The sequence below is a fragment of the Antedon mediterranea genome, chromosome 6 (assembly GCF_964355755.1).
Source record: "Antedon mediterranea chromosome 6, ecAntMedi1.1, whole genome shotgun sequence".
NCBI classification, from domain to species: Eukaryota; Metazoa; Echinodermata; class Crinoidea; order Comatulida; family Antedonidae; genus Antedon; species Antedon mediterranea.
In genome coordinates, this window is record NC_092675.1 from 20,741,231 (window position 1) to 20,766,071 (window position 24,841).

Genomic DNA, 24,841 nt, shown 5'->3' on the forward strand with positions numbered 1-24,841 from the left:
ATTTGTGACAATTAAAATATCTGTTTAAAAGTAGTTAAAAAATGCAGGCGGTAAAATCCACGATTAAAATCTTTCTTGTTAAACTATTTTATTTGTGTTCTTATTTTTGTGTTCGAGTACAGTATTTACAAACTTTCAAATTTGTTCACATCCCTGGGGACTGTTTTTACTGTCAAATCCTCCCCAATGTATCGCCATTGAAGTTGCTATAGGCCTACTCAGAAACATAATTATCCGGCCGACGATTTGAATCATTTCTCTGTTTTACCTTGATATTATAGTATTTTATTAAACGTTCTTTTAGTCTCAGTGGCTTTGACTTTGATCATAGAAGAACACGTGTTAAATAATGTCCATGTTAATGTGAATTGAAACGAATCGGAAACAAGCGTGAATACTTTCACATAAAATTAAATTCTACAGTATTATTAGGCTTTATAAGTATTTTAAGAATAACTTCTATATAATGATTATGATTTTCTCAACAGCCTTTTACAACATTATCGTATTATTAAGTTGCCTTGGTAGGCCTATAATATTATTAATTACCAGGGATTGAATATTTCAATTTTAGCGCGAAAAAAGTATAAAGTAGTTTTCGGATATTTTCGGATTTGATCGGAAACAGTCGTGTGGCATGGTGTGGCGCATACGAAAAGAAGATAGCGAATGAAAAAACCTATTTCGTGTTTCGTTTCGCCACCCACCACCAGGGATCAGCACAAAATGGCGACTGTAACGGCGTGGCAACCTGAACCTGCCGGACTTGAACAAATTGTACAGTTATTGAAAGAGTCTCAGAGTCCTACAACAGAGGTGCAACGAGCTGTACAACAAGTATCCTTTGACTATATTTTAAACTGAACAAATACCTCAGTACTCGATTTTAAACGTGTTTTTATTGTGCTTGTTTCACAGCCCCTCTAGCCTGGAGAGAGCTAACAGTAGCTAGCTAGGCCTAGGCCAGTCAACACAACGGGGTCACGTTGTTCTTCCGCATAATCCGTAGTGGATTGTTTCGAATTTGGGCGATAGACCTAAACATGAAGCAAGGTTATTTTCAACAATAACGATGCGTCATGAATTGTTGTACGAATGAACATCTTTTAGTTATGATCATGATAGGCCTAGCCTAGATAGAAATAATAAAATTATTTCTTGAGAATTAAATTAGTGAGTGCTGTTAGAGTGTCAAGACAATTTTCAATAACTGACAATATTATTACTATATACTAGCCTAGGCCTATAGGCTATAGTACTATTAGGTAGGCTAGGAAATTTAGTTATATCGGTGCCTACTAAAGTACTAGGCCTAACCATAGAAATGTATATGTGGGTGGTAGAATGGAAATTCAATTATTAATTAGTTTGTCAAACAAATATTTATTATGGTTTACTCTGTAGCGATTATTCTATGAAACACAATTTTATTTTATATTATTTTATAAGCCTATGCTTAAAATATTTTCTCCGTGACCAACAAGCATGAAGTGTAAACGGCAGTGAGAATCGCAGGTTTACCTAAACCTTGGATAACTAAAACAGAACCCACTCTGAATAAACCTGATGGTGGTCCTATGCATTATTTTTCCCCTCTTTGATTGAAAGTACAGTTGCATGGTTTATCTTTTAAACAAAAATTAAATGTTGTATATTGCACAACAATGGTAAACTCACTGTAACAGCCTAGCTCCTGATGATTTATTGAATTGTGATGAAGAATATTAAATCAAGCCATACAATTATAATCTATTTTCTCATAAGAATATAAATGACATGTGTTTGAATAAGAAAAGTTATAATTTGATAAATAAAGCATTTAAAAAAAATATAATTCCTTAATGTGTTTTAGAAATTGGAATCGCTAAATCAGTTTCCTGATTTTAACAACTATTTGATATTTGTGCTGACTAAACTGAAAAGTGAAGGTAAACTTTAGTCATGTACATCATAAGTGGTTGTTGCACCAGGTGCACTAAGTTTGATTTTTCCATAATGCATACAGTTTTAGGCTCTTCTACCGGCCTAACATCGTGCTCCCGGTTTTCCACATTTTCCCCGGATTACTATTATTTAATATATTATAAGACCATCTTCGGTCATGTTTTTATTTTTTCCCAATACTACTTGTCACGCACTGCACTCCTTACCTCTACTGGTCTCAATAATAAGTTGAGGGTGCTGTTGACCTGAACAAAACCCACCACTTCCCGTTTTTTAACCTCAGATGTTGGCATGTATGTATAAGATTGATTTTGTATAAAAACAATTTCACTTATAAATCAAGATGGCATATACCTTTAGGGATCATTTTTGCATTACTTAGAATTGAGGACAGGTCTGTATCCCAGGTTAGATTAATAATTTTTTGATTGTAAATCTATTTTAATGTTTTGTATACAGATGAACCTACTAGATCTTTAAGTGGGCTTATTCTTAAGAACAATGTGAGGGCGCATTTTCACAACTTCCCAGCGGAGACAACTGAATTTATCAAAAGAGAATGCTTGCAAAATGTAGGAGATCCATCACCGTTAATTCGGGCCACCATCGGTATCCTGATCACAACTATTGCAACAAAAGGAGAACTACAGAATTGGCAGGAACTTCTGCCGGCACTTTGTCATCTTCTGGATTCAGAGGACTACAACACATGTGAGGTGAGTTCTTGATATGCTGCATAAAGCTCTGTCTACACAGTTATCAAACTAGCCCAAATGTGGTAGTGGTATTCCCAAATATGGGAGTGATATGACATCATGTCCATATATGGGCATATCATTTTTTTTGTGATATAAAGTTTGATAGTGTAGACAGAGCTTAAGGGGATAGTATACAATGTTCATGAGTTGAATGGGTAGAAAGAGCACTTGAAACCGTCAGCCTAGTGAGTGGGAGCCAAGTTAAATAGTCAGTCAGGCTTTCGACGAACAAAACATATGTTTTATAATACACCTACTGTTCTAAAGTAAGTCTGCTGCTTATATCTTTAATCAATGTGGACCATTAGAAAAGGCATCACTCCTATTTTGGTTGTTGAGTTAGTAGCCTTACTTTGCCCAAAATATTTACAAACAGCTTCCATGTAATAGTACCATTAAATACAACTTTTTTCATCCAATAGAATGAATAGTAAATAGTCAATTTAAACTAGTGTTTTTTTTTATAGGGAGCATTTGGTGCGTTACAGAAAATATGTGAAGACTCTGCTGAGGTGCTAGACTGCGACAGCCTCAACAGACCACTCAATATTCTCATTCCAAAATTTCTAAGATTCTTTAAGCATACAAGTCCGAAAATAAGGTGGGTATACAGACACAGTTAAAGGGCTAAATCCTGCTTAAATTAAATTTCTTTAAATAATTAAAACAAAAATGAAATGCGTTTTGTAGGTTTTTTTCAAAGCAAGTAAGTGATTTTTCAGCGGTTACTTAACACATTTAATAGTGTGTTTGTTACTTTGGATATTGATTTATTTATGATAGTTTAAATATATTTAAGGGTGAAATTGTTAAATCTCGTTAATGTTCCAATCTATGTTATTGTTGCTTTTTTGAATTTATTATACTTTATTATGTTTAGATTCGACCTGTTAGTGGCGGTTTCTTTGCTGTTGGTTGTGAACTAAATAAAATAATAAAATAAAGTTTTGGTAATTTGTCATATTTTTCAATACATTTTTTGAATATTATTTTTTATTATATTTCAGATCTCATGCTATAGCCTGTGTGAACCAATTCATTATCAGTAAGACACAAGTTCTTATGCTGCATATTGACGACTTCATCAAAGTAAGTTGCCACCATTTTGTAATGGTCAATGTTGCCAGGATCCAAACATCATATTTTTAGAATACTGCATAAACCTACAGTCGCAAGGGATGAACATAGGTGTGTCCTCAGCCCGCGATCATCCATCTTCTATGTACTACTTACCACACGAATGTTCATTATTACCCATCCAGGAAATCATGTCTGTTCAACCCTCCATTTCCTTGTTGAATAGCCATTGATATCCGATTTGATCTAATTTTCATCATTTAACAATTTTTCATTTAAATTATTTTCCATTCTAAATGTTAAATTTTAATTAAATGTTTTATGGCATGTTATTATGATTACTAATTTCTGGCATCTAATCAACTACCATTGCTTAAATTGAAGTATAATAATAAATAAACCACGGATGAACAACAGTATTTTCATTTTTTTTATCATTATTTCTTTACACTGGGTGACCTCTTCAGTCAAAGACTGGTCTCCCAGAGGGCCGAGACGATGAGTGGCGGTGTGTACTAGTACATTGTGGTAACCCCCTATTCTTCTCGGAAGATGTAATAGGTTCTTTAAAGTGCCAATGAGCTAGATGTGTACACTGCATCTATGGTTTATAATCCTTATTCCGAGAAGACTCATTTTACCACCAGAATCTTAAACCTTTGCCAATTTTATGGCCGGTATGGATCGGTTCCACTGTCTTAACCGCTCAGCCACTCGTATCTTAAGCTATACTTCTGTATTTAAATGAAATTGAAACAGAAATTCATTTAATATTCTTATTTTTACCTAGAACTTGTTTGAGTTAGCAAATGATGATGACAATGAAGTCAGAAAGAATGTATGCAGAGCATTGGTCATGCTACTTGAAGTTCGACTGGACATGCTCATACCACATATGCAGAATATTATTGAGGTATAATATTTCAAGTGATATTATTTAGTAAATCTCTAAAAGCAAAATACACTCATTAGGTAGGTTCACATTCACCATTGATCATGCTTACTGATCATGATTAAGCCAGTCATTTTAGGTAAACCTTACAATCAAATAACATGCTTAGCTTAATCATCTTAACATGATCAAGTGGAGCCTATTAGTCACCAAACAGTGTCCCATTAATAAGGTTGACGGCAGTGTTAAAACATATATTACCTTACATAATATTCCTGTAATATGTGTCCCCTGATTAGTGGTGTCCCCTGATTAGAAGTGTCCCCTGATTAGTGGTGTCCCCTGATTAGAAGTGTCCCCTGATTAGAAGTGTCCCCTGATTAGAAGTGTCCCCTGATTAGTGGTGTCCCCTGATTAGTGGTGTCCCCTGATTAGTGGTGTCCCCTGATTAGTGGTGTCCCCTGAATAGTGGTGTCCCCTGAATAGTGGTGTCCCCTGAATAGTGGTGTCCCCAGAATAGTGGTGTCCCCAGAATAGAGGTATTGAGATATACTGTACTTATCAATAAATATAATTCACAGTATTTGTTGATGCGAACTCAAGACAACGATGAATCTGTTGCACTAGAAGCTTGTGAGTTTTGGTTAACTTTAGCAGAGCAACCTGTTTGTAAAGAGGTTCTGGCTGGTCACCTTCAGAGGTAATTATATTGCTCAATTTTTCTTTGATATCAACTGTCCTTAACTCACAATGTAAGATAGATGTTGCATATTGCTCTAGCCAAGATAGATGTTGCATATTGCTCTAGCCAAGATAGATGTTGCATATTGCTCTAGCCAAGATAGATGTTGCATATTGCTCTAGCCAAGATAGATGTTGCATATTGCTCTAGCCAAGATAGATGTTGCATATTGCTCTAGCCAAGATAGATGTTGCATATTGCTCTAGCCAAGATAGATGTTGCATATTGCTCTAGCCAAGATAGATGTTGCATACTGCTCTAGCCAAGATAGATGTTGCATACTGCTCTAGCCAAGATAGATGTTGCATACTGCTCTAGCCAAGATAGATGTTGCATATTGCTCTAGCCAAGATAGATGTTGCATACTGCTCTAGCCAAGATAGATGTTGCATACTGCCCTAGCCAAGATAGATGTTGCATACTGCTCTAGCCAAGATAGATGTTGCATATTGCTCTAGCCAAGATAGATGTTGCATACTGCTCTAGCCAAGATAGATGTTGCATACTGCTCTAGCCAAGATAGATGTTGCATACTGCTCTAGCCAAGATAGATGTTGCATACTGCTCTAGCCAAGATAGATGTTGCATATTGCTCTAGCCAAGATAGATGTTGCATACTGCTCTAGCCAAGATAGATGTTGCATATTGCTCTAGCCAAGATAGATGTTGCATACTGCTCTAGCCAAGATAGATGTTGCATACTGCTCTAGCCAAGATAGATGTTGCATACTGCTCTAGCCAAGATAGATGTTGCATATTGCTCTAGCCAAGATAGATGTTGCATACTGCTCTAGCCAAGATAGATGTTGCATAATGCTCTAGCCAAGATTGATGTTGCATACTGCTCTATCCAAGATAGATGTTGCATATTGCTCTAGCCAAGATAGATGTTGCATACTGCTCTAGCCAAGATAGATGTTGCATATTGCTCTAGCCAAGATAGATGTTGCATATTGCTCTAGCCAAGATAGATGTTGCATATTGCTCTAGCCAAGATAGATGTTGCATATTGCTCTAGCCAAGATAGATGTTGCATACTGCTCTAGCCAAGATAGATGTTGCATACTGCTCTAGCCAAGATAGATGTTGCATATTGCTCTAGCCAAGATAGATGTTGCATATTGCTCTAGCCAAGATAGATGTTGCATATTGCTCTAGCCAAGATAGATGTTGCATACTGCTCTAGCCAAGATAGATGTTGCATACTGCTCTAGCCAAGATAGATGTTGCATATTGCTCTAGCCAAGATAGATGTTGCATATTGCTCTAGCCAAGATAGATGTTGCATATTGCTCTAGCCAAGATAGATGTTGCATACTGCTCTAGCCAAGATAGATGTTGCATACTGCTCTAGCCAAGATAGATGTTGCATACTGCTCTAGCCAAGATAGATGTTGCATATTGCTCTAGCCAAGATAGATGTTGCATATTGCTCTAGCCAAGATAGATGTTGCATACTGCTCTAGCCAAGATAGATGTTGCATATTGCTCTAGCCAAGATAGATGTTGCATACTGCTCTAGCCAAGATAGATGTTGCATATTGCTCTAGCCAAGATAGATGTTGCATATTGCTCTAGCCAAGATAGATGTTGCATATTGCTCTAGCCAAGATAGATGTTGCATACTGCTCTAGCCAAGATAGATGTTGCATACTGCTCTAGCCAAGATAGATGTTGCATATTGCTCTAGCCAAGATAGATGTTGCATACTGCTCTAGCCAAGATAGATGTTGCATATTGCTCTAGCCAAGATAGATGTTGCATACTGCTCTAGCCAAGATAGATGTTGCATACTGCTCTAGCCAAGATAGATGTTGCATACTGCTCTAGCCAAGATAGATGTTGCATACTGCTCTAGCCAAGATAGATGTTGCATACTGCTCTAGCCAAGATAGATGTTGCATATTGCTCTAGCCAAGATAGATGTTGCATATTGCTCTAGCCAAGATAGATGTTGCATACTGCTCTAGCCAAGATAGATGTTGCATACTGCTCTAGCCAAGATAGATGTTGCATACTGCTCTAGCCAAGATAGATGTTGCATATTGCTCTAGCCAAGATAGATGTTGCATATTGCTCTAGCCAAGATAGATGTTGCATACTGCTCTAGCCAAGATAGATGTTGCATATTGCTCTAGCCAAGATAGATGTTGCATACTGCTCTAGCCAAGATAGATGTTGCATATTGCTCTAGCCAAGATGTTGCATATTGCTCTAGCCAAGATAGATGTTGCATACTGCTCTAGCCAAGATAGATGTTGCATACTGCTCTAGCCAAGATAGATGTTGCATACTGCTCTAGCCAAGATAGATGTTGCATATTGCTCTAGCCAAGATAGATGTTGCATACTGCTCTAGCCAAGATAGATGTTGCATATTGCTCTAGCCAAGATAGATGTTGCATACTGCTCTAGCCAAGATAGATGTTGCATACTGCTCTAGCCAAGATAGATGTTGCATACTGCTCTAGCCAAGATAGATGTTGCATATTGCTCTAGCCAAGATAGATGTTGCATACTGCTCTAGCCAAGATAGATGTTGCATATTGCTCTAGCCAAGATAGATGTTGCATATTGCTCTAGCCAAGATAGATGTTGCATATTGCTCTAGCCAAGATAGATGTTGCATACTGCTCTAGCCAAGATAGATGTTGCATACTGCTCTAGCCAAGATAGATGTTGCATATTGCTCTAGCCAAGATAGATGTTGCATACTGCTCTAGCCAAGATAGATGTTGCATATTGCTCTAGCCAAGATAGATGTTGCATACTGCTCTAGCCAAGATAGATGTTGCATACTGCTCTAGCCAAGATAGATGTTGCATACTGCTCTAGCCAAGATAGATGTTGCATACTGCTCTAGCCAAGATAGATGTTGCATATTGCTCTAGCCAAGATAGATGTTGCATATTGCTCTAGCCAAGATAGATGTTGCATATTGCTCTAGCCAAGATAGATGTTGCATACTGCTCTAGCCAAGATAGATGTTGCATACTGCTCTAGCCAAGATAGATGTTGCATACTGCTCTAGCCAAGATAGATGTTGCATATTGCTCTAGCCAAGATAGATGTTGCATATTGCTCTAGCCAAGATAGATGTTGCATACTGCTCTAGCCAAGATAGATGTTGCATATTGCTCTAGCCAAGATAGATGTTGCATACTGCTCTAGCCAAGATAGATGTTGCATATTGCTCTAGCCAAGATGTTGCATATTGCTCTAGCCAAGATAGATGTTGCATACTGCTCTAGCCAAGATAGATGTTGCATACTGCTCTAGCCAAGATAGATGTTGCATACTGCTCTAGCCAAGATAGATGTTGCATATTGCTCTAGCCAAGATAGATGTTGCATACTGCTCTAGCCAAGATAGATGTTGCATATTGCTCTAGCCAAGATAGATGTTGCATACTGCTCTAGCCAAGATAGATGTTGCATACTGCTCTAGCCAAGATAGATGTTGCATACTGCTCTAGCCAAGATAGATGTTGCATATTGCTCTAGCCAAGATAGATGTTGCATATTGCTCTAGCCAAGATAGATGTTGCATATTGCTCTAGCCAAGATAGATGTTGCATATTGCTCTAGCCAAGATAGATGTTGCATATTGCTCTAGCCAAGATAGATGTTGCATATTGCTCTAGTCAAGATAGATGTTGCATATTGCTCTAGCCAAGATAGATGTTGCATATTGCTCTAGTCAAGATAGATGTTGCATATTGCTCTAGCCAAGATAGATGTTGCATATTGCTCTAGCCAAGATAGATGTTGCATATTGCTCTAGTCAAGATAGATGTTGCATATTGCTCTAGTCAAGATAGATGTTGCATATTGCTCTAGCCAAGATAGATGTTGCATATTGCTCTAGTCAAGATAGATGTTGCATATTGCTCTAGCCAAGATAGATGTTGCATATTGCTCTAGCCAAGATAGATGTTATATATTGTTCTATTAAGATCTCATTTGTTGCAAAGTTCTATACATTTATTTATTTATTTGTTTTTTCTTAGACTGGTTCCAGTACTTGTGAAAGGAATGAAATATTCCGAGATTGATATCATCCTTCTGAAAGGAGATGTAGAAGATGATGAAACAATTCCCGATAGTGAACAAGACATAAAACCTCGCTTTCATAAATCAAAAACCCATTCTCAGCAACATACTAATGATGATGAGGATGTAAGTTATTCTGCGTTTTATTGTTTTCATTTTACTTCAGTCAATACAAATTATTGCAACTTACTAAAATATTTGTATGATTTTTATAATTATTTATTTAAAAACACTACTACTGTTTGTTATTTTTTTGTTATAATTATGTGAGACGAAATAAATGAAATGAAATGAAATGAAAATTCTTTAAAGCAAATTGTTATTCAATTCAATGTGACCTACATTTGTTTCCTTATATGCATATATGTATAGAAGCCTCTGGCCCATTTACCTTTAAATTGAAATATATAAAACGATTTATTTATAATTAATGTTGTCTTCTTTCAAAAGAAACCTAAATATAATGTAGGTAGATTGTTTACTATTTTAATATTTGTTGATGCTAAATTATGAATTTAAAGTGACATGGGTCCCTGTGATAAAATCAGAGAAGTAACTTAATCTGTTTAAATAAAAAGGACAAACTATGATTAATTATATTCTATACAATTTAAACTTGTTATTTTCTTTTAATCAATAGAATGATTCGGATTCTGATTACGGAATGGACGATGATGATGCCTTGTCTGATTGGAATCTACGTGAGTAAAAACTTTGTGTTTTGGTAGAACCTTATCTAAATATCATGATCAATTCTTTTTTGGAGTACTAAAGAATTTATATTTATACAGTAATATGTATACAAATGTATGTAATAAGTATGTAAACATGTTTTATTTACAATGGTAGTAAGTAGGTATTGTTCAATAGAAAAATAAATCCTGTTTAGCGAGTCATAATGATAATAGAAATTGTAGTTTACAAGTTTCTTTTCTTTTGAGTATCTAGTTTTTTATATCCGTGTTTAGTAGACCATGACATTTTTTGCCTGGGAATTACTTTACCTAAAGTCTGACTTGCGTGATATTTACCTTTCAAATACCCAACTAAAGCCAGACTTAAAATAGGAGTTTTATTTATTGCCTGGGAATTAATTCACCTAAAGTCTGACGTATGAAATGTATTCAATTTTTACCTTTCGAATACCTCAACTAAAGCCTGACTTAAATAATGTTATTTATTTTTTAGGTAAATGTTCGGCAGCTGCATTAGATGTTCTTGCAAATGTATTTCGAGATGATTTAATGCCAATCCTCTTGCCTATATTAAATGAAACATTAGCCCATGCAGACTGGGAGGTCAAGGAATCTGGTATCCTTGTATTGGGTGCAATAGCTGAAGGTAATATCAGCGTGCATGTGTGTCTGTTTACAATACTGGGTAGGACCAGCTTTATGCACAATGTCTATATAAATTACTTTATATATTTATGCTATTATGTAATATCATCCAGACAGTGACGTAAGCTATGGGCACTCACTGGCTAAAACCCATGGGGAGATTATGGGGAGCGCCTGAGCAGTGCCCATAGGAAAAAACAGGCATTAAAATTTGTCTAAAGCGTGGTTCCCACTAGCGACGCAACACAAGGATGTAACGCAACGCAAGTGAATTGACCAATCACAAGCGATGGCTTATTCGCTTGTGATTGCTAACTGTCTATAACTTTGCTTGTCATTGGTTAAAACGCTTGCGTTGCGTTTACGTCCTTGCGTTACGTTCTAGTGGGAACCAAGCTTAAAAAGGCTAAAAACTCCTGAGGCCTCCAATGTTGAAGGGCCACTTAAACCAGGGGCCTCAGGTCAATTGTGAGATAAAAATGACCCATCATCCTCCTAGGACTTTCACCCAAATCTAAAAAATGTTTCTAGATTTTGGTAAACCCCACAATGCTTTTATTGTACTCACGTGATACATGAAAATGTGTGTATCGATTATTTTTATTCGTAATTTTGTAATCTATTAATATTATAACAGGATGTGGAAATGCTATGGTACCACACTTACCTGAATTGACTAAGTACCTAATTCAGTGTCTGTCAGAGAAAAAGGCATTGGTTCGATCCATAACATGTTGGACATTGAGTCGTTATTCACACTGGATTGTCAGTCAACCACATGAAACTTATCTTAAACCATTAATGAATGTGGTAAGTACTAATTTATTGTTATGTATCTTATATTTTGTTGGGACATTTTGTGTTGTTGCTTGAAGGTGTAGATTAGTTCTAAAGCTTATAGAAGCATATCTCTCCTACTCTACTCTGTGTACTTAGATACTACAATAGTGTCAGGGTTTAAAAGGGTGGGGGTAATAACCTGAAACTATGGTATACAGTATTTTCGTTGTCTACCTTCATAGAGGTATGTTACCTGCTTACTATGTATTGGGTCAATAGGGTAGAGGTATGTTACCTGCTTACTATGTATTGGGTCAATAGGGTAGAGGTATGTTACCAGCTTACTATGTATTGGGTCAATAGGGTAGAGGTATGTTACCTGCTTACTATGTATTGGGTCAATAGGGTAGAGGTATGTTACCTGCTTACTATGTATTGGGTCAATAGGGTAGAGGTATGTTACCTGCTTACTATGTATTGGGTCAATAGGGTAGAGGTATGTTACCTGCTTACTATGTATTGGGTCAATAGGGTAGAGGTATGTTACCTGCTTACTATGTATTGGGTCAATAGGGTAGAGGTATGTTACCTGCTTACTATGTATTGGGTCAATAGGGTAGAGGTATGTTACCTGCTTGCTAGGTATTGGGTCAATAGGGTAGAGGTATGTTACCTGCTTGCTATGTATTGGGTCAATAGGGTAGAGGTATGTTACCTGCTTGCTATGTATTGGGTCAATAGGATAGAGGTATGTTACCTGCTTGCTATGTATCGGTATAGTTGTATGTTTTTGTATTAGCAAAATTGTCTAAACACCTTACACTACAGTGATCTAGGAGGAGGTTTAGGATCTAGATCTGATTGTCTGCTCAAAGCATCCCAGTCAAATATGCCATTAATAAATGATATTTTGTATTTTATAGCTTTTACAAAGAATACTCGACTCAAACAAAAGAGTACAGGAAGCAGCTTGTAGTGCATTTGCCACACTGGAAGAGGAGGCTTGCACAGAACTCGTACCGTATCTGGAAATTATACTACAAACACTAGTGTATGCATTCAGTAAATATCAACACAAGAACCTTCTTATACTTTATGATGCAATTGGTACTCTTGCTGATTCCGTCGGACATCATCTAAACAAGGAGGTAGATTAGTTTGTCATATACAGTCCACTTTCTTTAGCTGACTTTTTTTGGTTTCGAATAAAGTGGTGTCGTAGTTTGATGGTTAAGATTCTTGGCTACTAGGATCCTGGGTTCAAATCCTATCTGTTCTGAAATAGTGATGAAATTGACCTTGAATCTGCAATCCTTTGCAAGCCTAAATAATGTGATTATAACAGACAAACATACATTAGGACCTCCTCTTCAGTCCTTTAGAAAACCCACATTAATGGGACAATTTCCCTTAAAAACGAAAAATTTAAGGAAAAATGTGGCCAACCATTATTTAAGACACCATTAATAATGGTTTTACTGTATTTGCCTACTAAAGAGTATATATGATTTGTATTTTGTATATACAATTTAATTCTTTTTTTAATTTGTTAGGAATATATTAATATGCTGATGCCACCTCTTATTGAGAAATGGAACACTTTACGAGATGAGGATAAGGATTTATTTCCCCTGCTAGAGTGCTTGTCATCTGTTGCTACAGCTCTGCAATCTGGATTCTTGCCATACAGCGAACCAGTTTATCAGAGATGTGTATCATTAACTGAATCAACACTCGCACAAATACAGGTAGGCTGTGGCATAATTAGGAATTTGGTTGGAGGACAAGAAGTCTATGCTCACGCTAACTATTCGCGTTTCCACAAATGGCGATTGGAGTTGTCAATTTACGGAAAAAACAAACAACACTCAACAAAAACTCAAAATTCCGTCCGCCTAGGCTTCAAATTAAGTTTTATGTAAATCACAACGACTTCCCCGCCGTTGCCATCCTAAGCGATAGCAATTGCGTTACTTGCCTATCAACAATGTTTTTTTCACGTCACTCGAGTCAATTAAAACAAGATTTCTGTTCATAGGCATATTTATTGTACAGGCGAGTAGTTGGAAATCATGCTATCTGTAAATGTACACATGCCCAACTAAAGAGAATTTATTTTGTGCAATTTATCATGTGCAGTAATTGTAATTACGAACAAACAGACAAACTGCATATGTATAGATGCTGATTAGGCCTAACATTTTTGTATGTGGTCATGTTTTATTTGTATTTTAATCACAAATTTGAAATGAATAAAAGATAAAAACAATACAAGACAACAACCTACACATTTATTTGATGTAACTAACGACAAATTTAGCCATTTTCATGTTTTTTAAAATTTTCTAAAGAATTTACAATTTTGAGGAAAAAAATCTGCGAACTTTAGCAATTTTTTTTTTTTTTTCCGAAAACAAATTTGACGTGAGCGTAGGAAGTAGAGGGCGTTTTATTACATATCCTCCTTTGTCACAAACGCTGCAAAATCCAGTATATATTGACTTTCAGTGAGAAGGGGTATCTGGCCATGATGCCTGCATGACCCATTGTGAAAACCATACCAGCATGGTAATAGTATAGTAATAGTGAAAGTGGCTTCAGTGACATTTATTATAAAGTAAATATTATTTCTTGTTTTAAGGCTTCAAACCAAAATCCTGACCAAGTTGAGCCTCCAGATAAGGACTTCATGATAGTTGCCTTGGACTTGCTTAGTGGCTTAGCAGAAGGTTTAGAGAGTTATATTGAAGGCTTAGTGGCACGTAGTAACATAATGAGCTTGCTATACCAGTGCATGCAGGTGAGTCATTTTACCTAGAGTAATTACTATAATAGAGAGAGAACACCTTCACAATACATTATTATATGTTGGCCATAGTGTTAAGCATTGCCTTTCATTGCCTTTCATTCATCCCTAATAGAGCTCTCTCCTGAAAAGGAGGAATTCTACTGTATTTGACATATTACATATTTTTTAAATTGACATTTAATCTGCTATTGTGAATATGTCAAAACTTATTGTAACCAATAAAAGTTATTAGTTAGGAATTGTTCATTTTATAACCAATGATTTGTGAAAGATAAGCCCTTTTCAAATATTCTATCTATTAAAAGTAAGTCGGGAACATGGGCGCTAGTTGATCAAATCCAAAACATTGTGCAGTAGAAAAAGATTACAATATGTACAATACACTAAGAAATTTAAAATGTCAACAATATATTATTTTGCAAGACAAAAATTAGAGCTTTTTAATTTATTTTGTAGGATACAATGCCAGAGGTTAGACAGAGTTCATTTGCATTGCTAGGTGATCTTACCAAAGCCTGTTTCCAACATGTTAAACCATGTATTCGTAAGTTCAATTCAAGTTCACATTTAATTAGCAATTTACATGGATTGTGCCAAGAAAATGTATTTTTTTTTTTATAGTTGTTTCCTCAACAGCAGTGTTTGTAATCATTGTAAGTTCATGACTGGGGCACTGGTCACAACACACAACAATAGTTCTATTGTTTGAAAACCATGATTAGTTCCACACTTTTAGAGTTTACAAGAATAAAAGATTGTAAAGAAAAGACAGGTTTCGGAAATGAATTTCAAAACAAACACAATATGTCTTCAACCTTTTATAGACAGTCCATATATTTGTGTTTTCTACAAATTTGCAATGGGTTATTTTACCAAGTGATAACAATTACAAAGTATTAGATGCATATATCATTTTTGTTAAAAATATACATAACTGATAATCTAAGTAAAAAATAATACAAAAACAACAAAAATAATTTTTAAATGTTTAATCCAGTTAGTACAGGCTTTGATAACGTCATCCTGTTTGAGGGATAGAATATCATGATTTCCGGACATTTTTTATTGTCGATCGTTAAAGTTACGAGGATCAACAGAGTTGTAACGCCAAATGTGATAGCACTTGTAAAAGGATTACCATAATTTCGTAACCATGAAAAGAACATACCTACACGATTCTTCTCAGTTATACTGCTAACTATGACATGTTAACATGGTGAGATGAGACGTAGCATCATTTGAAGTGCGTTTCTATCATGGGTTTCTATCAAATCGTCTCTAGATGCATAAGAACGGACGGCCATCAACAGCTTTAGACATACACACACAAACAAACATGCATATTCAATTTTAATATTTCATGAATATAATTATTTGTTTATAGCTGATTTTCTGCCAATTCTTGGGCAGAACTTAAACCCGGAGTTTATATCTGTGTGCAACAACGCTACTTGGGCAATAGGAGAGATATCTATTCAAATGGGTAAATCATTTTTAACTAATTTGTTTAAATAAAAAAAAATTAAAAAAATTAAAACTAAATTGTGTGTTAAACTTAAAAATCTATTTAAATAATTCATAGTTGTGCCAGTATTTTGATATTTGTCAAAAAGAACATTAAAAGTTTTTTTAAAATTTAATTTGAAATATATTTTAAGACTAATGGCAGAATCAACCAGATATCTAGCCACGGAGCTCAAATACTTTGTTTTAAATTTTTTTAAAACCTTTTGTAGGTAGTTCAATGGCTGAATATATCCCCTTGGTATTAAATCAGTTGATTGAGATTATCAACAGGCCGAACACGCCAAAAACATTACTCGAAAATACAGGTTAGTAAAGTCTACTATAATATGTGCACATGTCGTCAGCGACATGAAGAGAGACTAACCGTCATAAGAGTCATTTGATATATTAATGCGTTTTGCAAAAAAACACGGTTTAGTAGAGGGCTTTACAAAACACATAATTTTAGCTTTAAGAAATTGTCATTTATATGTTTTATTTAGACGGCTGTAAAGCTAGACAATTCAGCTATTAAAAGGTGTAATTTTATTGTAATCTTGTTAATTAATTAACTAGTATGTAATAAGGCTCAACATTAATGTCAAAATCCATTTTGCGCGCATAGTGTCTATAGCCACATTAGTGTCACATTGGGGCGTCGCCGACGATATGCATGATCACCCTCTAAAAAAGTCTATATATTCTCACAGAATAATCATGTTTTTTTCTAACAGCTATCACTATTGGTCGTTTGGGATTTGTTTGTCCAGAAGATGTAGCGCCGATGTTACCACACTTTATACGCCAATGGTGAGTGAGTTTTCTTTTATAATACCTAAGTGTATCCTTGCCATTGTATTGGTTGATTTCATATCACATGCATTATTAATCTTAAATTTTTCTCATTTTCAAGGGTTAAGGTACTATTGTCCATTAAGCTTTTTGTAAAAGAATTTTATTCATTAGACTTTTTAATAATGCGTGACTAAAATCCAAACTTTATTCTGTTGATAACTGCTCTAATCTATGGACAAAATTGATAAAACAAATAAGTAATTTTGATATTACATAAGGATAATATTTTCATGAGTTATTTAACTAGATTTTGCCTCATTGAATAGAACAATCAAGCATTTTATTTGGACAAATATTCCTGTAAAATGTTTTTGTTTATGTTCAGGTGTACGTCATTACGTAATATTCGAGACAATGAGGAGAAAGATTCAGCATTCCGTGGTATCTGTGCTATGATTAGTATTAATCCAAATGGAGTTGTTCAGGTTAGTTGTGTTCTTACTTTTAATATCTATCAGCTATTGGTAGATTTAACTATAGTAAGCAAAAGTTAATGGGCAATTAGGATTTTCTTATTTAAACTGTATTATTAAACATATATTTAGTTAAGAATTTTTCAGAGACAAAAGGATTCAGATAATAAGCATAGTGTCAGAATAATGAACCATGTACAGTAGATTACATTTATTTAGTCAAGATAATTTAATAGACAAAAGACATATAATCCATTTAGTATTAATGCCTTAAAATATTAAACTATATGTCTAAAAATAGAAAACTATGTACACTGTACGAAAGCACTGTAAATAATGTGGCTTTTGATCACACCATTTTCTGCCCGAAAAGCTTGGCTAATCTCGCTTGGATAAATATGTACCTGTTATGTTTGAGTGTGCCTTGTTTCTTTGTAAATAGCGACCAGGAAGTTGGGTACAGTTGTGTGCAATTGCTTGGCTTAAGGCCAGCCTTGACCCTTGCTACAAGTGCGCTAGCACATTCAGGAAATGTGTTTTGTTATATAGGTGTAATATTACCATTAACAATTATAACCTGAGCAATTTTCAAAAAAAAATCAAAAAAATCAAAAACTTGTTTGTAAATCATCATCATTTGTGGTAGTTTATTTTTATGTAGTTGATGTTATTTATGTAATACAAGTACTGTAAACATTGCAAGGCGTTATATGATTGTTCTGTGCATCCTAGTGAGCTAAGAAAACATGATAAAAACACCCAATATTATACAAATAATGAATGATTATGAGTGTAATAGTACAAATAATGACATGAAGTGAATGATGAAAGGTTATATATCAACGAGGCGACAGCAGAGTTTATAAATATAAAACATTCATTATTTGTTTTATATAACATCTAAATCGATTCCTGTCATTTGAATCAAATAAAAGGTAGGCCTAGCCAAGACCTACATTCGATTTACATTGATTAAAGCAGTAACATTTGGTTTTTAATAATTATAGTAAATATTATTTATAATTTATATGGATTTTATAAATGCACCTACTGTTAGTGTTAATTATGTCAACAAACGATCAAACAATCCTAGGCGAACAGATTTTTTTTTTCATACACGAAAAAAGTACTATTAAACGATAGTGCGTACTATTGCACGCCATGTGACCCACAATCGTTAAATCAAATCACAGGAATTTATTTAGGTGTTATATGAATTAATATACAATATGTAACAAACAGTTAGCAATTTAGCAATGGACAATATCCTACTTTCTATATATTACTATAATAATTAATTAATAAATTTTCAGTATATCACCGGGCTGTTTAGAATTAATGTTCTTTGCCTGTTGTGTGTATATAGTTATGGTTATAAAACATTTAAATTTGGCCTTTCGATTTATTTACTGTACTAAAAATTTATGGTGGGAAATGTTGTGTGAAGACAATAGTACAGGCTACTTATTGCACTTTGTTATACTACAGTGCATTGTATTGTTGCCACAAATAAACACTTCCTTATACAGCAATTTGTACCAGGTACAGTAAAAACAGAATTGGGTTGTTCAAGGTGAAATCAGGTCAACTCGCAATGATAAAATTGCTGGATAAATCTTTTTTTGACCTGAATAATTCCTAATATATCTTTTCTAATATTTATATATTAAATAATTAATGGTATTGTATGTTTTTTTATTTTTTAGGATTTCATATTTTTCTGTGACGCAGTTGCCTCATGGGTTAATCCAAAAGAAGATCTAAAAGAAATGTTTTTCAAGGTGAGAAAAAAACATATGTTTGTATAGTGCATATGATAGTGTGATTACTACTATCCTTCCTCGGTTGAAGAAATGATTATGCCCTCTATTGACCTGCAGTGCAGTGCAGTGCCTACCATGATGAACACGTCCGGAGATGATGCCTTCTCTTTTAAATAGTGTACTTTATCGAATTGTGCACATGTAAATTGTGTGTACACGCTTTACGTCCCATCCGAAAGATGATACAATGGAGTAAAGCATTTTGCCTAAGGATATAAGCTATGTCATACAGACTGGTCTTGAACCCATGCCTCTTATCCTTTACGCCTTTATGTCGCTCTTGGTATATGGTTTGTAAATTTCACTTGTTAAAAAAGAAAGCTTTCAATTGTGTGGTTCATACCAATGGCATCAACTGATGTCTTTACACACTTAACTCGCTTTTTTTATATAAGTAGTACAAATTATTATTCAACATCAAAGTAGTTTCTTTTCTCATGCAAATCTTCATTCAGCATCACAATGTGTAATCTACTACTAGTATTGTATTACAGGTAGAAATATGTACATCAAAAGTGGTAAAATTATGCTAATTTTCAGAAAGCACATCACCAATTATTGTAATAGTGTTTCTATATAATACATATATATACAGATATTTTGTAGCCTATGTACCAGATAAATGCATTCTTGCTAATTTAAATTTGTTTGGTGTGTAATAGATCTTGCAGGGTTTCAAAAACGAAGTAGGTGAGGAAAATTGGAGACGCTTTTCGGACCAGTTCCCTGCGCCACTTCGGGAACGTCTAAAATCACAATATAGTGTTTAGCAGTAAAGAAAGTATGATTTGAGTAAGTAAAATGTTGATTTGGATGGAAATCTAGGTCTAAAGCTCCCTATACACTATCAAACTAGTTTGATGTGCCCAAATATGGTAGTGATATACTTAAATATAGTAGCGATGTGTCATCATGTTCTTATATGGGCACATCACATTTTATGTCACAAAGTTTGATAGTGTAGATATTTAGGCTTGTTTTCCACTAAGCGAATATGTGGTTTGTTTGATTTTCGGTGACAGATCACTGTGTGGGTGATGTGTATTGCTGGTTTGATTAGATACAATTGAGAGTTTTATGTCAATAAATGCCATAAATAAAAAACAAATGTTTTTTCAGAGAGAATACTGACGAAAGAAGAAGATGCCCCACCAGGGCTGAGCAGGGATAAGGAAGTTCATATTTACCATCATATTGCTTCCAAGGATAAACTTATACCAATACCTGCACCCCTGCCTAGTTAAGTGCATGAATAGCTGGTAAGTTTTAAGATACTTAAGGGGCATTACATCATTTAAGTGAAACTAGGATAAGCCCATCTGGGGCTTGGGGTGGGACGGTGGTGTTAGAACCATCAGCAAAGTAGGGGCGGTTGGATGTCATCAAAGACTTGTTATACAATGATAGTCTGATAAACATCTTTAGGTTAGGTATCTAAGCTGCAAGAGGGAGGTTACCTAGAAGTTGATAGGATATAAAAACTAGGGTTAATGTTTAAGGCAATGGACGTTGTTGTTATAGCAACTTAAGGGTCACAAAATGTAAACGAATTTAAGACGACTACAAAAATGTAAGAGGTTTAAGTGTATTTTAGGTACACCATATAACTTGTATGGTGCATATGTCTGCTTTTGCAGCAAACGAAAAACATTGATATTGTATCTTAAGCTATAACATCATTTTTATTAACTTGAACATTTCTAAAAAAATATTTGCCTATATAGTAAGTTAAATAAATTGTAATTTCAAGAAACTAAGTAGGAAAAGCATTAACGTTGAAATAGATTTTGATAGAACAAGAATATGTCTTAGTAATTGTCAAGTCAGTGTATGCAAATGTGTGTCACCTTTATTTTATGATGTCTTTTCTTTTTACTGCGTGGCACCAAAGATTAAAAGCATTAGTGCATGTTAAACATCTCATGACAGGCTTTATGATTGAGGTTGTCACGATGAGCTGATGACTGTTACAATCTATTGGGCTGTGCCGTATCTTAGGTGCTGTGTAGCTTTATTATAAGGTCTCTATTGATAACCTACATCAATCAATTACTCAATCTACAATCATTACACTATGTTATATAATAATTCATTACACAAAGAAAATGTTTTCATACAGCATTTTAACTATCCACACTTAAATACTGTACTGTATATGTAGTCATACAATTTATTTCATTGAAATTAAGTTGCTGTCATAAGGAGTTTGTTTTGTCATCAAAATTTTCTATTATTTAGCATAAATTGTAATTGTAAAACAAAAAACTTACATTTTGATTGTCATTAGGACTTTTTACTTGCACAACGCAACTACGCTAATACCCCTTTTCGCATTGCCTGGAGTTTAAACACCCTGGGGCAAACACTATCTGTCCTGGTATCTGTTGAGTTTTGCTAGGTTATATGAAAGGGGCATATGTCTACAAAGCAATCGCAATGGCAAAGGTTTACCCTTTTGTGGCTGCGTTTGTTACAAAAGCAATGAGGAGCCCTCGCAATGCTGATTGTTTTGTAAATTTACGTCTTTTTATTTTTGTGTGTTGTGTCGTGTAATTGGTTAGTCCATATTAAATGAAATTCAATGACAGAAATATTTAAAACAAACTTTTCAGATTGACTGATAATTTGATCCTTGAATTTAAAGCACAGAATTCTGTACATTTATAAAACACAGGAAATTTAGTCATGAATGTACGTTAGGAATATCCCTAGCAGATGACTTAAAATCAACTTCATGGTTAACTTACAATTTAAGTGCTAAGGATTAACAAAATAAAATAACGCAAATGTGATTTTATATATTTTACTAAATTATTTATCATAATTCATATCAATTTCACACTTTGTCAATTGGCTCTTTAATGTGAAGACTACCTGTTAAATTATACATTCAATGAGTGTAGAGATAATTAAGATTTAATCTAAATTGTTATGCCTTATAAAAGTTTTTCTATACTGTAGTCACAGATCCTTAATGATTGTAACTTATTTTACATATACTGTATGATTACATTTTGTTGGTGTTTATATTATCTGTAATTATCACCTAACCTACACAATGCATAACATTATACACAGTACTTGCTGTCATTAAATTAACAGGCAAATAAAACCGGAATTCACTCTAATCTTAACTTTCTTAAAATGTATGAACTGAAAACATTACTGTATCCAGTTTTGTGTTTACTTATGATGTATATAAAAAGTAATATTCTGATCATTAATTAACATTTTGATGCTTATAAATGACATTCTGTTATACATCACATGTGACATTCTGATACTTAATGTAACATTCCGATGTTTATAAGTGACATTTTGTTACATATGTCACATTCTGCTTAATACAACATTCTGATGTTTATTAAGTGACATTCTGTTACTTAATGTAACATTCTGATGTTTATTAAGTGACATTCTGTTACTAATGTAACATTCTGATGTTTATAAGTTACATTCTGTTACTTTATGTACCATTCTGATGTTTATTAAGTGACATTCTGTTACTTAATGTAACATTCTGATGTTTATTAAGTGACACTCTGTTACTAATGTAACATTTTGATGTTTATTAAGTGACATTCTGTTACTAATGTAACATTCTGATGTTTATAAGTTACATTCTGTTACTAATGTAACATTCTGATGTTTATAAGTGACATTCTGTTACTTTATGTAACATTCTGATGTTTATTAAGTGACATTCTGTTACTAATGTAACATTCTGATGTTTATAAGTGACATTCTGTTACTTTATGTAACATTCTGATGTTTGTTAAGTGACATTCTGTTAGTTAATGTAACATTTTGATGAGTGTCATTCTGTTAATACAGTAGTACATGTGACATTCTTGGGTGACAATATGCATTTTATAAAGTTATAGATTGATGTACAGTATTACAGTCTAGGTACCTACTCAAATAATCAAATTAAAAGTAATACATAGTATAATAGTTGCAATAATTGCAATAATACCACTTTTTATAGGTTATCAATGTTACTATAGTGCGTAACATTAACTTATTCACAGATGGCAAACTGCAATGCATGTTTCAAAACTGTATGTTCTTGCATAAAAAAAAGTGCTGACTGAATAATGCAATGATAATTGTAATGCATCGTATTTAGAAACTTAAGTTTAATTAATTTTGCTGGATCAAAAGATTTATTTAAGCAATAAGATGTATTTATTATGACTATAAAATCATAATTAAGTTACAGTAGAAGGTATTACAAACTCTTGCACACTTTCATTAAGAGGACTTTTAGATAAGGTATATTAAGAATTAATTTTTGGAGCCAGGAAGCTAGATTTCTAAGTTTTTAAGTGAGTTTATTGTATTTCAATTTCTATAATACCATGAATATCTCGCTTTTAAGATGTTTACTCTTAACACGCCCATCATATTGTGTTAAGTATCGATAAGTTCTATTGATTTTTATCCCTGTTCCGCAACATATGATTTATGAATGTTAGGGTGAATATTATGGTTTTAAATCATGGAGAGATATTACTTTGTTCATGATCTAGTCACCCAATATGCTGTAGAAAACTATAGATAATTGATTGCTTTATCAGACACAAGGGTATCATTTATCACAGTTTTCTGTATTTAATGAAACTTTGATAAATGTTGAATCTGTGTCGCGGCTTAATTATGTTGCGGAACAGGGATTTATTGAGTATGGTAGTTGCTCTTTTAGTCCACATAGAAATGTTGTAACACCTGTAAACAGTTTTCAAAATAGTTGTTTTAAATATTCTGTTATGTAAATTGACTTATTTGAATGTTACGTAATTATGCAAACAGTAAGAATGTGTTAAAAATAATCTTTCACTTTTCAAATATTAGGTGCCTAAAACTTTTTGAGAGATTGTTTAAAGTTAAGAATTTAGAATGCATTCATTGCTTTATAGGAAATGATAAAATACAATTTGGATAATCAGGATTTTAACCTTGTATGCAAATGTCTAATCTATATTATACTATTTAATAATTCGGAATTGAAATCAAATTTCTTCTTAATAAAGATTTTGTGGTAGGTGCAGAAACTATCACAGCACTGATTGGTACATAAGCATGCAGAGATGATAGCTTTTGTGTTATGTGATCAAGAAGTCAAATCAAAATCTTTAAATTTGTATCGCGTTCCTAAAGGATCTAACTTATTGTGCTAATAACAACTAAAGCTGCTTTCATATCGAACGCTGGCTAGTTTAGTTTGCAATAACTAATTTGTTGAGATTGTGGTGCAGATGCAATTTATTATGTGAAACTCTTATTAAAGTAGTTCATTCCAAAGTATATATCAAAAACGATAACCAAAACGACTTGATTAATGCATAGGAGTAGGTATATAACTTGATAAATGATTAAAAGCTAGATAAGATATTGACAAAGTGTAGATGAACAAATTTGTAGTCATTTAGAATTGGCCTTGTGCATAATTCCATCATTTCTTCAGAACAATACATTGTGATGTGAACGCAATAATATTCGCCAAAACAGAAAGGTTTCCTTAAGCGTGGTTCCCACTAGCGACGCAACACAAGGACGTAACGCAACGCAAGTGAATTGACCAATCACAAGCGATGGCTTATTCGCTTGTGATTGCTAACTGTCTATAACTTCGCTTGTCATTGGTTAAAACGCTTGCGTCGCGTTTACGTCCTTGCGTTACGTTCTAGTGGGAACCAAGCATAAGTAACTAATAAGTGACTAACCCATAACATTGCTGTAACACAGTACTGTATAGCAATGTTCATATTCAATTCATGTGATTTAAACTGGCTGATCAAACTCATAGTTTTGAGAAGACTGTTGAATAAATTCAATAAATTCAGACATC

The 24,841-nt window shown here is 34.0% G+C and overlaps 1 protein-coding gene across 1 annotated transcript; it reads left to right on the forward strand.

Annotated features, from left to right (window-relative positions):
- The first annotated feature begins 726 nt into the window (after positions 1 to 726).
- On the forward strand, positions 727 to 24,575 carry LOC140052685 (transportin-1-like). Its single transcript, XM_072098368.1, has 22 exons — positions 727 to 837; positions 1,853 to 1,928; positions 2,404 to 2,660; positions 3,170 to 3,303; positions 3,710 to 3,791; positions 4,570 to 4,692; positions 5,253 to 5,371; positions 9,422 to 9,590; positions 10,105 to 10,165; positions 10,653 to 10,805; positions 11,442 to 11,614; positions 12,508 to 12,732; positions 13,138 to 13,332; positions 14,226 to 14,384; positions 14,850 to 14,937; positions 15,778 to 15,876; positions 16,130 to 16,225; positions 16,634 to 16,709; positions 17,080 to 17,179; positions 18,874 to 18,948; positions 19,653 to 19,782; positions 20,110 to 24,575. The coding sequence occupies exons 1-21, from the start codon at positions 727 to 729 to the stop codon at positions 19,758 to 19,760; spliced, it is 2,679 nt and encodes an 892-aa protein (XP_071954469.1). The 3' UTR covers positions 19,761 to 19,782; positions 20,110 to 24,575.
- Positions 24,576 to 24,841: the final 266 nt, after the last annotated feature.